Source organism: Cryptotermes secundus, unplaced genomic scaffold (genome assembly GCF_002891405.2).
Source record: "Cryptotermes secundus unplaced genomic scaffold, Csec_1.0 scaffold61, whole genome shotgun sequence".
Lineage (NCBI taxonomy): Eukaryota > Metazoa > Arthropoda > Insecta > Blattodea > Kalotermitidae > Cryptotermes > Cryptotermes secundus.
This window is the reverse complement of record NW_019741299.1, coordinates 76,976-92,955: the sequence shown is the minus strand read 5'-3', so window position 1 is coordinate 92,955 and position 15,980 is coordinate 76,976. Positions and strand designations below refer to the sequence as shown.

General features: G+C 39.7%; 1 protein-coding gene across 1 annotated transcript in view; it reads right to left on the bottom strand.

Annotated features, from left to right (window-relative positions):
* Positions 1-1,288: 1,288 nt before the first annotated feature.
* Positions 1,289-15,980, bottom strand: part of LOC111872665 — a gene marked incomplete at its 5' end in the record, with an annotated part of 44,325 nt that continues 29,633 nt past the window's right edge. Inside the window, 4 exons of the mRNA XM_023866771.2 lie at positions 1,289-4,226; positions 6,841-7,025; positions 7,927-8,041; positions 15,307-15,447. Coding sequence (XP_023722539.2) covers positions 4,075-4,226; positions 6,841-7,025; positions 7,927-8,041; positions 15,307-15,447 — 593 coding nt within the window. The remainder of the gene's footprint in view (positions 4,227-6,840; positions 7,026-7,926; positions 8,042-15,306; positions 15,448-15,980) is intronic.

Here is a 15,980-nt window from a genome sequence, read left to right as displayed (position 1 = left end):
TGGAAAAATACACAGCTATGTGAGAGCAGTGAGGGAGAAGGGGGAAGGGCAAGTATACAAGTGAAAGCAGTAGTGTGGGAGGGGTAGGGGAAGGGAGCTGGGACAAGCGTGGTTTTTGTGTAGGGGAGAGAAAGGCAAGGTTGAAGGCTGGGCATCACCCGTGAGCTGAAGGGTGGGGGTTGTTATGTTGGTTGGTCATGGCCTGTGTGGCCTTCTGGGTTTGGCCGGGATATGACGCCATGACCAACCAACATAACAACCCCCACCCCTCAGCTCACGGGTGATGCCCAGCCTTCAACCTTGCCTTTCTCTCCCCTACACAAAAACCACGCTTGTCCCAGCTCCCTTCTCCCTCACTGCTCTCACATAGCTGTGTATTTTTCCACAGTCTGCTTTTACCGGTTTTCACGGTCTCTTTGCTTGCAGATTTCTTATGTATTTTTTCTTCTACCCTGAAGATGGAGGCGATACGTTCCTCCGAAACGTCGGTTAACACCACATATACACGGTGCCAAATCCCAGAAGACTACTTTCTTCATAGTCACCGCCGTGAAAGCCTCAAATCTTACGTCACAATATGTTGTAATTTGTATACCCACTGCTAGGCAACAGCTTGGTAAAGGAATTCCCACAATGCACTTCTATCACTAGGCATTGGTACGGTACACATGCCTTCACAACAAGAGAGGAAGTGGTGTTTTCTGTGTGCTCCGCACCACACTTTCTGACACGTGACACTGTTTCCTATAGGTCTGTGCCGAGGCTGCATAACGAGAGTCTGTAGCTAGGCATACATTAGAGAATTAACACTGGAGAACTGGATCGAATTCTGGAGGGTCAACATTCCAAGGTGATTGAACAAAAAATGGCAAAAAGACTTCTTAGTGCTATGAAGTGATAGTTCCTGTCATAAATCCATTGCCAGGATACGACTAGTGAAGATGGATAATCCAAGTGTGTGTGCATCTGTGAGCTGGAAAGTGTAGAATAGCGATAGTGCTTTAAGTGCCTGTAGTCCTGAACTGTGTAAATGTATAAGTGTCAATAAATCCAATCATCCAATCCAGAACCCGTTGTTATTTGTCATGGAACGCAAGACATGTGACAATATTTTAGTTTACTTTTGAGCTATAATTTAACTTGTGTGCAAGTATGACATTGCCACAAACTCATTTCAACATTTCTTTTTTCTTTTTCATGTACAATATCTTCTAGTCTCTGACATTGATTTAGAAAGCAAGGAAGTCAGAACATTGGGTAATTTTATGATTACAAATAAAAATTAATCTCGTCTTGTAAGATAGGATTTTTATTAAAAGTAAGTTAGGTGATACATTCTCCATACTGTATTGAGTAACAGCAGTAAATACTCTGCATGTGGAAATATAGTAAATGCTATAGGCTACAGTATTTTATATGTTATTTTGAAAGACAGGAATACAAAGTGAGTTCAGTTGGCATTTTTAAATAGTTTGCTATTCTATTCCTTTCTGAGTTACCCTAGGCAAATCTCATCCTTAATATCCACTTTCTCAGTACTATTTCTAAATATAGTTAATATTCTAGAGACAGAAATCGTAGAAAAAGAGTTCCTCTGACTTTTCATACATTATTTTCTTCCATTACAGCATTCCAATAAAAAAAGGGAAAATAAAAACAAACACACTAAATACCCTTGGAACGAGCAGAAATATGAATATATTACATTAATAATGTTAAAAAAGTATTGACAGAGCACGTTTATGTTTAGTCTGTATTTACATAAGTTAGTACTGTGTTATCATTTTAATGGATGGCACTTGGATCTCTTCCCCAATGACCCAAGTTCAAACATTAAAACTAACACGAGGTTTTAGAATTGTTAACATTTAAGAAACTTACAGAAAGTGCAGTACATACTATGTTATATGTAAAATTATATTTTTCATATATAAAGAATGTCACCTCTAAATCTTAACCTACATGTTTTAAAGTAGTCGAAGCTACATGTATGAGACTTGTTACTCCACAGAACTTTCAAGTATATATTTATATATAAAGTATTCACAGTATAGCTTGTTGTACAGTTGAGCAGTAACAGGAAATAGTATTTAAATAGTAAAAACTTTTTTTGTGTCACTTTCTCTGAAAGAATTACTACTTTCATTATATTAGTTAAACAAGTTGAATTAGTATGCCCACCAAATACAAAAAAAAAAATTGCTACTTTTATAATAGATCATGCATGGTCATCTGCACTAAGGTCATTAAATTTGCATCTTTGATGTCAATGTCCAGCAAATGCTGATCAGAAAACCTTCCCCAAATTTTCTGATAGCAGATGCCATATTTGTAAACAGAATAGGAGATTATGTGAAAGTTGTGAATCGTGAGTATCGCTGGTGAAGAGAGGCTCTGTATGGTATAGGTTTCTGTTAAGATACAAAGGCCATAGAAATTGACCTCTGGATACGTTAGCTGAATATGAATATAGCATTTAAAATATATCTTAAACTACACAATATTTTCTAAACCTCTAATGCATTAAAGTTTTTTATTTCTACATATCACCGTATTTGGTTTCTTAAAATTATGTCCCTAAAATGAGTGCATGGTGATAGTTTAATCTACATTTTACACCTGTGCAAATATAAGTAATGATTATAACCATTACCAATAATTATTGGTCTCTCTCTTTCTATGTATGTGTGTATCGATGAATGTTGCATTGGAGCCATTTTAATTAAAGTTAAGTAGTAAGAACAGGCACAGGTATAGAGTTAATTGATGATGCGTGCTTTTAACATTAATATGGTGCAAGTCACCACAAGACAAAATGCTTTGTTAAAAAAATAACAACATTAGTATAATACAGAACAGAATATAAGATATTATTTTTTTAATTTCACATAAGCAATACTTCATTATGATAGTACTCTTTGTAAAGAAATTTATGCACAGAAGTCTAAAAAAGCGTTGTTTTAGGTATATATATAAATACATTTCTTGAATATGTTGTTAATTGTTATTAAACATGTCCTAAGAAATGAGATAGTGAAGGCAAATTGTAAAGCTAAAGCTCCTATTATTACTATTACTAATATTTTTCTAAACTTTGATTTTCAGAGCTATAAAAAGTCTCAAAGAATATCTGTCCCAAAATGGACTGGGAAAAAGATTCTTTCTTCAAATTTTATTATTTTCTGGCAATTGGTTTAAATTTTCCGACTATCTCAGATAATGACCTGTCTCTGCGATTAACATTTTGATTGACAGTTAATGTTTAAAGGTCCTTAGTATCATTTTGAAACTTACTTTCTTTATTTTATGCATGACATATCTCTAAGCATTTTTAAGCTCAAACATTGGCACAAGATCAACTGAATCAACTTCATAAATATGTCATATTCAGATTAGTACATAAATGTTGATGATCTTGTTCAAATTATAATTTATTTTGTTTTAATTCAGACAATAAATTTGTTTGTGGACTCAATATTCCATGAAATCACCTGATATAACAGGCATCAGTGATTCACTGTACTCTTAGCCCCTCTGATTTTTTCAAGTTTTTTCTATTTCATTATTATAACAGAACATAATTCAACTTAACAGAGAAATTATGATAAATTCGCTGGTCCCTAGTAAGAGTCACTCTAATTATATTAACCACCCGTTTTCAAGTACACAAGGGATACTTAATGAATGTTCCTCTTACCTGTTCAGACTACAAGTTTTGGCATCAAACTACATTTTCAGAATGACTAGTTATACAGTTCATCATGGAAAACAGCGATATACTAATATATTTGATAATTTGGAACTTACTGAAAATTTGCACCTATTTTAATATTTAATATGGAAATTTCATACATAGATCTTTTCATAACAGGACTGTGATAGAATCTTTCCCTAAGCTGGGCTCTAGATGAAGAATTTTGAAGCTTAATATCAGTTTTGTAGGCAGTTCAGTATTTCAGAACAGAGTGACAAGAAACTTTATAGCATGAACAAGGTGAGATTTAAGTATGTTATATTCAGAGTTGGAGTAGCCCTTAATGCCTTCTTCACTTGCATTCACCGTGGACATCCAACTTACATTTTGGGCTCCTGTACCTCAACAGTGACACTCTCTGTGTGGTTTGGTACCACTGTGCTGTTAGAGGCCGTTGCCTTTGTTGGTGATATCTGGGACTTGTTGGATGTTGCAGATGCGTTACTGCTAGCATGGCTTCCCCGTCGTGAACCTTGATGAAAGAGTTGATTGGTCACAACTGTCTATGTGAATGTTTAATTGTTAGCTGCATTATCTTAATGTGGCAATGTGTAATGCTGGCCAGCTCTTAACTGGAGTATGGAATGATGTTTTATTGTATGTTGTATGTTAACAGCTACAGCTCTAAGACTAATATAGATTATCTATAAAATAATATTGTCTTAATTTATTAGCTTGTGTTATTTTCTTTTATGAAGAAACTTTCATATGAAGGGCATTCCCTTTTTTATCACCAGGTTCTAAGATTTGGACCAATGGCTTATTCTAATTTTAGGTCCTCTGATCTTGAGGCGGTGTAGAGACTTTGAAGTTTTATCCAGCATTTCAAGAATTATAAGTGCAGACACTTAACTGTAGATATAGTATCACATATTAATACACTCCTGTGTAATTGGTAATTACCAGTCTTTATTCTTTTAAGGAATAGATAATTCTGATGTGTTCCCCTAACTTTGTTATACAGGGTGATTCAAGGAGTGACCACCACTTATGGAGCTCGCTTCTGAAGACATTTTGAGCAAAATGTGTCATATACACCTGGGTCCTATACTTAATATTTACAGAGTTCCATTCGTAACTTGGAAGGTTTCTAAATTTTAATTTTAAATACAAAATTTCAATATTTTAATGCATTTAATGTCACAAAAATNAGTGAAGTTTTGTGTGTTGGTGATTTCTTTTTCTACTATAAATGCCTCTGATGATGGCTCCGTGGTGAGCCGAAACATGTAAGGCAGGTGCTGACGAGGTGGAAAACTTAAAAAAGTGTCACATTTGACGGAAGGAACTTGATTGTTACTTACAGAAATTACAACGCTTTTAAAAAATTCCGACCTCTGCTTCGATACGCTTGTCTGCACGTTGCTCTACGTAGGTGCACACTGTTAACTCTGATTTCCATAGCAGTGTGCATGATGTGAGCAAGCAGTTCCTCACATGTTTGTGCCTTCCTTTGGTAAACGAAGTCCTTCATCCATCCCCAAATGCAATAATCTAATGGAGAGGTCTGGCAATCAGTTCATAGTAGTGCGTTTCCAATTACGAACGTAACTCTGTAAATATTGAGTATAGGACCCAGGTTTATATGACACTTTTTGCTCAAAATGTCTTCAGCAACAAGCTCCATAAGTGGCGGTAACTCCTTGTGAATCACTCTGTGTAACATTATCAGCATGTCATTAAAATTAAATTTAAAATTTTCTTTTTGCATTATATGCCGTCTGTACATCACAAAATATATGTTAGTTGGGATTGGTGTTTCTGTTGAAAGAAGCACACATGTTATTTGAGCATTATATTAAATATATTTAGAAAACTAATTTTCTTTCAAGATCTAGCTATATCACAGTAAGGCTAAACATTCTGAAATTGTTACTGAAATCACAACTTTCTTTGCCATCTCATTAGATCTGATATGGGGAACATTTTGATGGCAACAGTTTGTGCAGAATGATGGGTACTGTATAATATTAAACAGAGTCATCTTTAAATCAGTAAAGGGAAAACAGTTTTCATAACAGTTTTTCTGAGTACATCTTGGTCCTCCTACTGAAGAAATGTTTTTGTCACTAGCTGCTGATTTTTTGCCTGTTACAGATATTTAAATAATGTTGTTATGCGTTCTGGTATGGAATCATAATTAATTTTATACCATCAATACAGGAACGTGACTCTTTTGGGGAAATTCACACGGTTTCAACAACCATGTTACTAATATGTAGAACTTAACACAACTCTGAAGTCCAGCTAATGTTGAGATTAGCTGGATAATATTAACAGTAACCATGCTGTTTGGTTTATGTTATGATGATGATGATGACAATGATAGTATCATCATCATTATGTTATTAGCATTATTGCTGTTTCAATTCTTAATTTATTTACACACTATCCATGATATGTATGTAATGGCCGTCTTGTAGTGCACTCAATTTCACATGTCACTTCACTACATGTTTTGGCAACATTGTGCCATCCTCAGGTGCTTTATTTACGCTAAGCTATTGCATTGCTTGCCATCATGTGTCTTTCATAAAATTATTGGTGCACTACAAGACGGCCATTACATACATATCATGGATGAGAATCAATGCAACAGGACGCTAAAATACAACATTATTTACACACTAACTTAACAGCCCAATGGCCAGAATAATAATAATAATAATAATGTTGATGACAACAGCTACAGTAACATAACCTCAAACAGTTTGCTAAAAATAAAAAGTCTCAATTGAATTTAGACTGCATTGAAATCAAATTTTGAAGAGTTCTGTTATTTTGGATGCAACATCATGTAGTTGGTGGGAGTCGGCCAGTGTTTCAAAGGAAGATGTCATACCACCTTCAGGGTTGAAGAGAAAGCCAAACAAGAAGCCAACATTTACCAGCCAGCAATTAGAGCTCTGCTTCATGCTAGTTTTTTGTTTAGCCTGTTTCTTCAGCCCTGAAGATTGAGGCAGTATGTTGCTCCAAAACAATCCAATGTCTCTTAACTACATGGTATTAAAACCCAGGAGACCATGCTTCCTCATAGTGGCGTCTGTGAGAACCTTAAAGCAGACTTATTAATGTATGCTTCTTACCTAGTGATTGAGGTGACTGTGGTCTCAGTGATGCAATGCTGGGCTGGCGACTTGGACCCCGGACACTTGCACGACTTCCCCGACGTTCAGGACCATGCAGCAGTTTGCTGTCTCTCAAGAGTGACACATTCATCAGTCGTGGATTTGGGGTATTGAAAATTGTTCGGTTCTCTCGCCATCTGGCTCTGATAACACAAGATATTGAATTAGTGGTACATACATGTGCAAGTTTTAAGAGTTTTCAGGTTTCATTTCGTGATGGTGTTATTGAAAATAAGAGGAAAGAATATTTTTTCACTGTGAAATATGTAGATATATTTTTAAGAGAAGGGATTTAAATGTATAAACATCCTGCTTGTTCATTAATTTAGTGTCATTTCCTTAGATGGATTGTGAAATTTATCCTACAAGGAATTTCACAATTCTGGTTCTCCTTAGAAAATGTTGTAGTTCTTTTAATTATTATTCTTGATGGGGTGAGACTGAGTCAACTTGGTACTGCAGCCACTTTTGGCCTATTGTACCAGCCCCAGATGATAGGTGAGGGTGAATGTGGAGCAACTGGTGGAACGAAGATTGGCAGGGGAAACCGAACTACTCGGAGAAAACCCACCCCATCGCCACTTTGTCCACCACAAATCCCACATAATTGGACCTAGGTTCAAACCTGAGCTGTCACAGCAGGAAACCAGTGACTAACCACCTGAGCTATGGAAGGGCCAAATTTTCTAGTGACTTTAACAGGTCCAGTTCCCAAAGTTGTGTTCTTTTGTGTTCTTTAGAATAATGGAGGTTGGACAATGTTCAAAAACAGCGTAATCCAGAGTTTTATGGCAATTTAAGGCATTATGTATTGTGCTAGCTGCAAGGATGGCATAAAAATATTCTTCCTCACCAGAGAACATTTTTTGTTATAGAATTTTATATCTGCAGGTAAAATTCTGATGAGTGTTCAAATAATCTTAAAGAAGAAACAAGAACACATGCAAATAAATAAAATTCTGTTGCTACTGGTTCTTAATTTGCACTATAAGAAGTTGGCCATGAAACTGTGAAGTGTTAGCTATGGATTTCTCAACGACTCACTTGCTGAAGAGACGAAGTACAACACACAGGATGATGAACATGAGGGCCATGCCCACCAGGACGCCAATCATGGCAGGGTCTATATACTTTGGGGGTTCAGTTGCCTCATTCTTCACTGCAAGCACAAACAACACAATAATTAACGTATAATGAAACATGAACAAGCAAAATTGAATATGACACAACTTTAATTTCTGGCATATAATGCCCTGTATTCAGGTGAAAGTCAACTGATGATCTGGAAGAGAATATCTCCTCTGTCTTCATGGTTGAAGAGTAAGCCAACTAAGAATCCAGAATGAAGCAAGCAGCGAGCAGGGCTCTTTTTCTTCTTTGTGACTGACATTGACTGGTTTTTCAGTTCAAGACAATTCTCCACGTCTGCTATTACACTGCATTACATTACATCTCAAACAAAATTTGAGTCTAACACGATTTTGCTTTACATGAAATTCTTCAAGAACACATCCATTGTATGCATACATTTATTAGCTTTTGGTAAAGGTTGCCCCAGTGTGTAATTCATTAAGCACAATGCCATGAAGACATAAGGGGAAGTGGAGGTGTAGCTCCACATTTCTTGACCTCAGCTTCAGATATAGATGAATGGTCAGCTTCACACCTGGACCACTTTACCCCTGGGTAAACCCACCAGTGCCCATTGGATATGAGGCTGGGTGGGCCGCAGAAATCAGCCTCAATGCTGTGGAGAAGAGAAAAATCTTGCTTCTGCTTGGAATCAAGCCCCAGCTTCTCAGTCATCCAGGCTGTAGGCTGTCATTATATTGACTGAGCTTTCCCAACTGCAGTAGCAATTGGTAGTATCCTGATGATAACAAGAATATGAGATATATTTTTAGAGTTTTGCTGTGTGATTATGTACAGGTTCACTACTGATGCTACCATCCATTGGCAATTTGCCTGTACAACACCGATAGTAACAATCTGTCACTCTACGCCTATTATGAAATTTCAGTGTTCTTGCCAGACCCGGATATAGTTGGTCTGGAGCTCATAGTGGGAACCTAAGTTTCTGCTATACTTTGCCTACTATGTGATTGTTTGCCATCAACAGTGATGCAATGGTTATGTCATCATTTGTTTTATAATCCATTTTCCAGGTTCAGACCCTGTGAATTGCTACTGGCCCTCATCAACACAGTCGTCCTTGATTTTGGGACCCATGACCAAATTTTTGTTTGTTCCAAGATTGTTTATGTGATCAGAAATGGGTTATTCTCTTCAACGTGGGAGAGGTTGATCTTCCTGAGTAGGCACCATTTTGTTTGCACTGTAATTTAACACAAGTGTACCTGCACTCCAGCAGCGTCCAGATAAGGGAATTTGTAATTAATTCATACGCTAGCAGAATATTCAAACACAGTCATTTCATCATAATTAGAAAGTTAGTAAATTCTACTTTAAACATACTTCTGGCGTTCATACACCGGTGGGAAATTCAAACATTTTTACACAGAACTATAATTCCATTAGGTTGTTTACACAAGGTGTGACATAACATGATTCTTGTTTCGGTTGCAGTTATGTATGTATGTACCTTTCTTTTATTGCTAGTGGGGTGGGACTAAGTCCCTTGTACTGCGGCCACTTCTGGCCTATTGTACCAGCCCCAGATGATAGGTGAGAGTGATTGTGGAGCAATTGGTGGAATGAAGATTGGCAGGGGAAACCGAAGTACTCAGAGAAAACCTGCCCCAGCGCCACTTTGTCCACCACAAATCCCACTTTACCAGACCCGGGATCGAATCCGGGCTGCCGCGGGTATATTGTGGCCTGAGGGCAAATGGTGGTCCATTGCGGTCCAAAAGATATTCCATGGGCGATTTCAAGGGAAAAGACAACGAAACAGCTTTTATTTCTTGTATGTCCCAAATATAAAAATTAAGATTAACCATGATTGCCCCACGCACGCACGCACGCACACACACGCACACACACACACCCGCGCGCGCTGACTGGTTACATTCTTAACCGCAAGATACTTGCGTCGTTTCAATGCTAAGGAATCGCCCCGCATAAAAAGAAGAGAATGAGTGAAGGAGGTAGGAAGACCGGGAGGGAATGAAGAAAAGAATGCAATGTAGCAAAAAAAAAAGGAGTGAAACATAAAGAAGGAGATGGTAAAAAAGAAGGTAGAAACTAAGAATTAAATTTTAAAATATAATTCTTAGTTTCTACCGACTTTTTGAGGGCGAAATAATAAGGCAAGAAAAAGGTAAGATTACCCTGATACCTGGGCATATACCTATAGCCGCGATATTCCTATTACAGGCACTGATGAAATCTTGCTATCTTGAGGATCATACAATGTACAATGTTGTTACTGAAACAGTTTCAGACCCATATGCAAAAATAGAAATTGAAAGAATTCAGATCTAGCGAATTTAATATTTCAGTTTCGGCGGATTTTTGTAAATGTAATTGGCAGCCCTGGCAGTGCTGACAGTAGCCAAGAGTGGGAATTATATTACGTCATAAGTTTTTCGAGGGAAAGTGGTAGTTTTGCGAATTCTGTTTATAAAGAGTAGAAAGTAAACATGTTAGAATTTGAAATTATCTGTAATATTGTGTGTTTATAGTCAGTGAACTTGAAAAACAATAATTGCATTATGAACGTGGGTGGGATTCGTGTTGAAGTTCATTACCAAGGCAGTCACATGGCGAAGTCACGGCGCGAGCAGGTAAGATGAAAGAAATGATAGCTTTGTTCAATGAGGAACTACGAAGTTTTGATATTTTATATATTTGGTTTGAAAAGAAAAGTGTTATAATACCGAGAGTTATATTGATGGTAAGCCTAGGTGTCTTAAACAAATATGTCGCGAAGTATTAGCAGAGGTCGTATTTGGACGGCTAATGGCCGTAACATGTTGAAAACACTGGTTCTAGTTCAGTCGTCAAAGTTAAGGAACATTGAGCGTGGGTAGTACTTGGATGGGTGACCGTTGGGGAACACCACGTGCTCTTGGCGTTTTTATGGTGCCGGGATAGCGTAATCGGTACAGCGACTGACTACGGGTCAGAGTCCCGGTAGGGTTAAGAATTTTCTCCACGTCGTCCAGACCGGCTCTGGGGTCCACCAAACCTCCTATCGAATGTGTAATGGGGGCTCTTTCCCTGGGATTAAAGCGACCGAGGCGTGAAGCTGACCATTCACCTCCAACTAGTGACGAGGTCAAGAAAATGTGGCTCTATACATCCATTCCCCATACGCCTTCATGGCGTAGTGCTTGATTAGTTAAGTATAAAGACCTTTTTACCTTTACCGTTTATAGACGCTTCTTAGTGGGAAACACGTTAAATAAAATCGTTTTATAATTCGGGATATATCAGTAGTTAACCCAAATAAACTACTCTAACCCGAACTATTCTCTCTAATCAAACATTATACGAGTATGTGAGTTATGTACGGTTATGAGATTAAACACGAAGCGAAATTAACTAAGATCACCTTATTATACTTTTCAACTTCTTTGCTGTTTGAGTAAAATCTTGGACCCCTGTCGAGGAAGGCGGGAGGGGGCAATCAGGTCTCTTCCCCCGTCACCGACGCACACGATTAGATGAACCCCATGTACGAGTACAGTGCCCCCAAATCTAGGAACTATGGTATTCTGTATTTTATATTGTCACTGTGACGACAAAAATAGTAGGGTCTTATGAGATTTAACGCCCTGTAGTTCAGAGAGTGCCCGGCGTTTCAAGGGAATATATCGCCCCCATCTTCAGGGTTGAAGAATAAGCAAGGTGACGGTGAACCAGTCCAGCATGCCGCCTGCTTCTGGTTTCTTGCTTGGCATATTCTTCACCCCTGAAGTTGGAGGCGATATATTCCCTTGAAACGCCTGACCCTCTCCGAACTATATGGAGTTACAACCAAGGTGATCTCACTTTTCATACTCACCGCTGTGAGAATCTCGAATCCAATTTTTGTTTGCTTGTGATCATGTACAGAGTGTGTCAGAAGTAAGTAGAGAAAATTATAGGTTGAGAACTATGGCCCACAAGAATGAAAATAGTTTTTTATAAATATGGATCCGGAAATGCTTCGATAAAGAATTACAGCCATTCGAAAGTGTTCCGGCAACATTAGGGTTAGAACCATGGCTACGAAAGTAACGTATGCAGGGGGCGCTTTTGAAGGGAACTGGAGTTCAGAGTGAACGATATGAATTTTTTTCTTTTAATCGCTTAGTGGGGGGTGGAGTCCAGCTGGGTCCACTCGGCACAGCGGCCACTGATTGGCCTATTGTAGCCTGAACCGGGTGATTATGATGATGGAGAATTTGGTGGAATGAAGGTTGGCAGGGGAAACCGAAGTACTCGGAGAAGACCCGCCCCAGCGCCACTTTGTCCACCACAAATCCCACTTGACCAGACCCGGGATCGAACCCGGGCCGCCGTGGTGGGAAACCAGCGACTAACGGCTTGAGCTATGGCGCGGCCTTATGAATGGTTACTTGAGTTTGATCACTGCCGCATTTGTCACCCAACAACTAAACATTCATTTGGCGTGTTTACAGTGACAATAAGTTGACATACACTAGCTTGTAATGTCAGGCATTCAAAGCAAACCAATACAACAATACTTTTTTATTCGACAGATCAGAAAAAGAACCCTTATGACTTCCCGGCATTACTGGGCTTTTGGACTTTGTCTATCGACCGGTGTTCTAAAGAACACAACGTTTCTGAAACTGCGCATGTTTCCATTCTCAGGGGAGGAGGCGAGAGACACCTGCTCTGTTGGTTCCGTTAGAAAGATCTAAACTCAATCACTGCCCTTTCTTAGATCTTTCTAACTCCGTGGCCTGTAGTCGGCAAGCGAACTATACCGATCGAGCGGCCGCCGCTTGTCGGCTAAGTTATTGCCAACTTTTGCGGATAAAAAGTGTCACGTGGTCAGCACAATGGATCCCCAGGGCCGTTAATATCTGTTTTCTAGACGGAGTCGCTAGTTCCTTGAAATACTCTCCTCAGTTATCCTCACGAGGCTGAGTGGACCCCGTTTCAGATCCACTACTTCTCAGAAAATCTGGTATTGTCGGGAATCGAACCCGGGACCTCTGGATCTGTAGCCAGAAACTCTGACCACTATACCACAGAGGCGGTCCTAGGTATTCCTAACAGATCTGACAAAATAGATGTCTCCCATGTCCTCACCTGAGGACGGAAACAGAGCCAGCTTCCGAAAGGCGGGCGAAGTCCGGAACCCCAGTAATCCTGAGTGTTACACATAACCGTGAGAACCCTTTAGGATCTACCTTACGACTCCTACTCATTGGATGTTCTGAGTTTAAACAAACCTCTTAGACTGTTAATTTTTCCGGTAACGTACACAAAAATGTCAGGGAACATTGGTCAGGATAGTCGGTGTCCTAGCCGAGATTCAAACCAGATTCTTCTCGAATACAAATCATATAGCCTGATCCCTACGTGCTCGTTTTCAATAAGAGCAGATCTCAACATTTTTGTTACCATTCTGTGTGTTGCGGTTAGCAGATTGACAGCTCCTAATGTGTAAGAATCTAACACCTGATGACTTATTCACATCCCGTCACGAACAGCCAAGTTATTGGCCTTGGCCTTACGTAAGAGGGCTTATCTAAATTGGTAGTTACTTTTGTCCAGGAGAGGATGCACTGTTAATTTCTCTCTCAAAATGGGTGGGGCCCCAAAGCGTCAGGCGACGTCACGTTACGTCCATTTCGAGATCACGTACAGGTATGACATGGCAAGATGCCAGCGGAAAAGAAATGAAATGAAAAGTTCTGCATTTCTGCCTTAATTTGTTTTGAATGGGAGTACGATTGAACGATATAGAACCACAGATGTAAATCATTTATCAGAAAGTTGTTGAAGTCAAGGGGGATGAAGTGGGAGGGACTTGTAGCACGCATGGAGAAGCCGGAAAGTAATGCACAGTTTAGTCGGGAAACATGACAGGAAGGTGTTGAATTTGACATGTCTAGGACAGTCAATATTGCATTCATCTGAAGGGGTACCGATGTTTCGTAGGAACATGCTGTCTTCATCTAAAGGACAGAAGTAGCATATGTTTACGTCATGTGCACTTTTCTCCTTATGAGTTATTTTCTTAAAATAAATAAAAACCTACAATGGAGTCTAGAACAGTAGTTATCTATCTATGGCTCTACAGCCCTTGTGGACGTTGGCTGCTTTTTCAGTTTCTTAATCTATGCACAGTCGGTAGGACTCCATGGACGGGGGATCAGCCCGTCGCAAGGCCGCTACCTATACAGGACAACATGTACAGAATAAACGCAGACATATTTGCCTCGCGTGGGATTCTAACCCACGATCCCAGCGTTGGAGCGGGCGAAGACGGTTCATGCCTTAGACCGCGCGGCCACTGCGACCGGCACAATAATACACGTAGTTATAGCCTATATTAAATTTAATATTGATTAGTATTGGTCAGATTCAAACAATGTGATGTGATTAAGATTCTCATGGCCGAAACTATGAAGCGTGGGCTATCTTCTGGCACGTGACGCCGTGTAGTATGGCAGAATTTACCGAAGTTTCAGAGGAACGTACTCCCTCTATCTTCTTGTTCGAACAACAAGCCAAGAAACAAGCAAGTAGAAAACATCTGATACTGCGGTTTCATTCGACCGGACTGAATGACATCACATAACAGAAGGTAGGATTCTTCATGACAAGAAGAGATATCTCGTTAGACCTAGATATAGGTGGGAGAATAATATTAAAATTTTTCTCAAATAGGTGTGGTGGTTTTCAATTAATTCATCTGGCCTACGTTAGAGCCCTAAGGCAGGCGCTTGCGATCACCGTAATATTCTGTATAGGGTGTACTGTAAATAGTGAGACAAGACGAACAACCATATTCTTCTCAACAAGAGCTCTGCTCCCAATAGGTTTTTATTAGTGGCGTGGGGTGGGGTAAAACTGAGTCCACTTGTTGCTTTAACGGCTATTGCCTCTTGTAACATCCCAGGAGGGTAGATGAGCGTGGTTCCTTTGGCGGGGAAAATCAAAATACTCGGAGAAAATCTGCCCTAATACCACATTCTCCACCACAGATCTCACATGACCTGATCTGGTATCGAACCCGGGCCGCCTTAGTGGGAAGTGAGCGACTAACTGAGCTATGACACGTGACTGAGTGCTAAAATGTGAATTGTAGTTCCGCCAGTTCTTCTACCGGCGGTGTGGGCTGCCTCTACTGCAATACCTCCACAGTTCCTCAGGGCTCAGTAAGACAATACTGTAAGTCTCAAATTGTTATGAATGATGCTTTGGCAGGAAATGTTTCGAATGGTTTCAAAGGAAGTGGCCGTTAAGATCAGAATTGAGTTAGAATGAAGTGCTTACCAGAGCATTCTATTGTGCCGTCCTTCTTGGTAAAGGGCGTCATCTCGAAGCGGCAGACGCAGTGGCCTTCTCGACACTCTGTCTGGTAGTGACTCATCTCACACTGCTCGTTGAAGAAACAAGACTCGTTGATAGAAGCGGCTGTAACATATATCAAACCGTCATACTTAATTGCAAATGGCCAGGAACCTGCCCCCCCCCACGCTGGGTTTCTGAAGAATTCTGAAGTGAAAAGAAGGAGAAAATATTTCTCAAGCGGTTAGTCGCTGGCTTCCCACCGCGGCAGCCCGGGTTCGGTCCCGGGTCTGGTCAAGTGGGATTTGTGGTGAACAAAGTGGCGCTGGGGCAGGTTTTCACCGAGTACTTCGGTTTCCCCTGCCAATCTTCATTCCACCAAATTCTCCATCATCATAATCACCCGGGGCAGGTACAATAGGCCAATCAGTGGCCACCGTGCCGAGTGGACCCAGCTGGACTCCACCCCCCACTATGAGAATTAAAAAGAAAAAATCCATGCAATAAATAAATTTTATCTCAAAAATATTTTTTTTTTACGGTAAACACTTTAGGGTGATTAGTAAAAGCGATCTTAAAAGATTTAGACATAAAGTTCGTAAACAAATTTTGTAGCTGAAGAAAGTCGTCTTCTGGGATCTGGCGCCGTGTATTCTTGG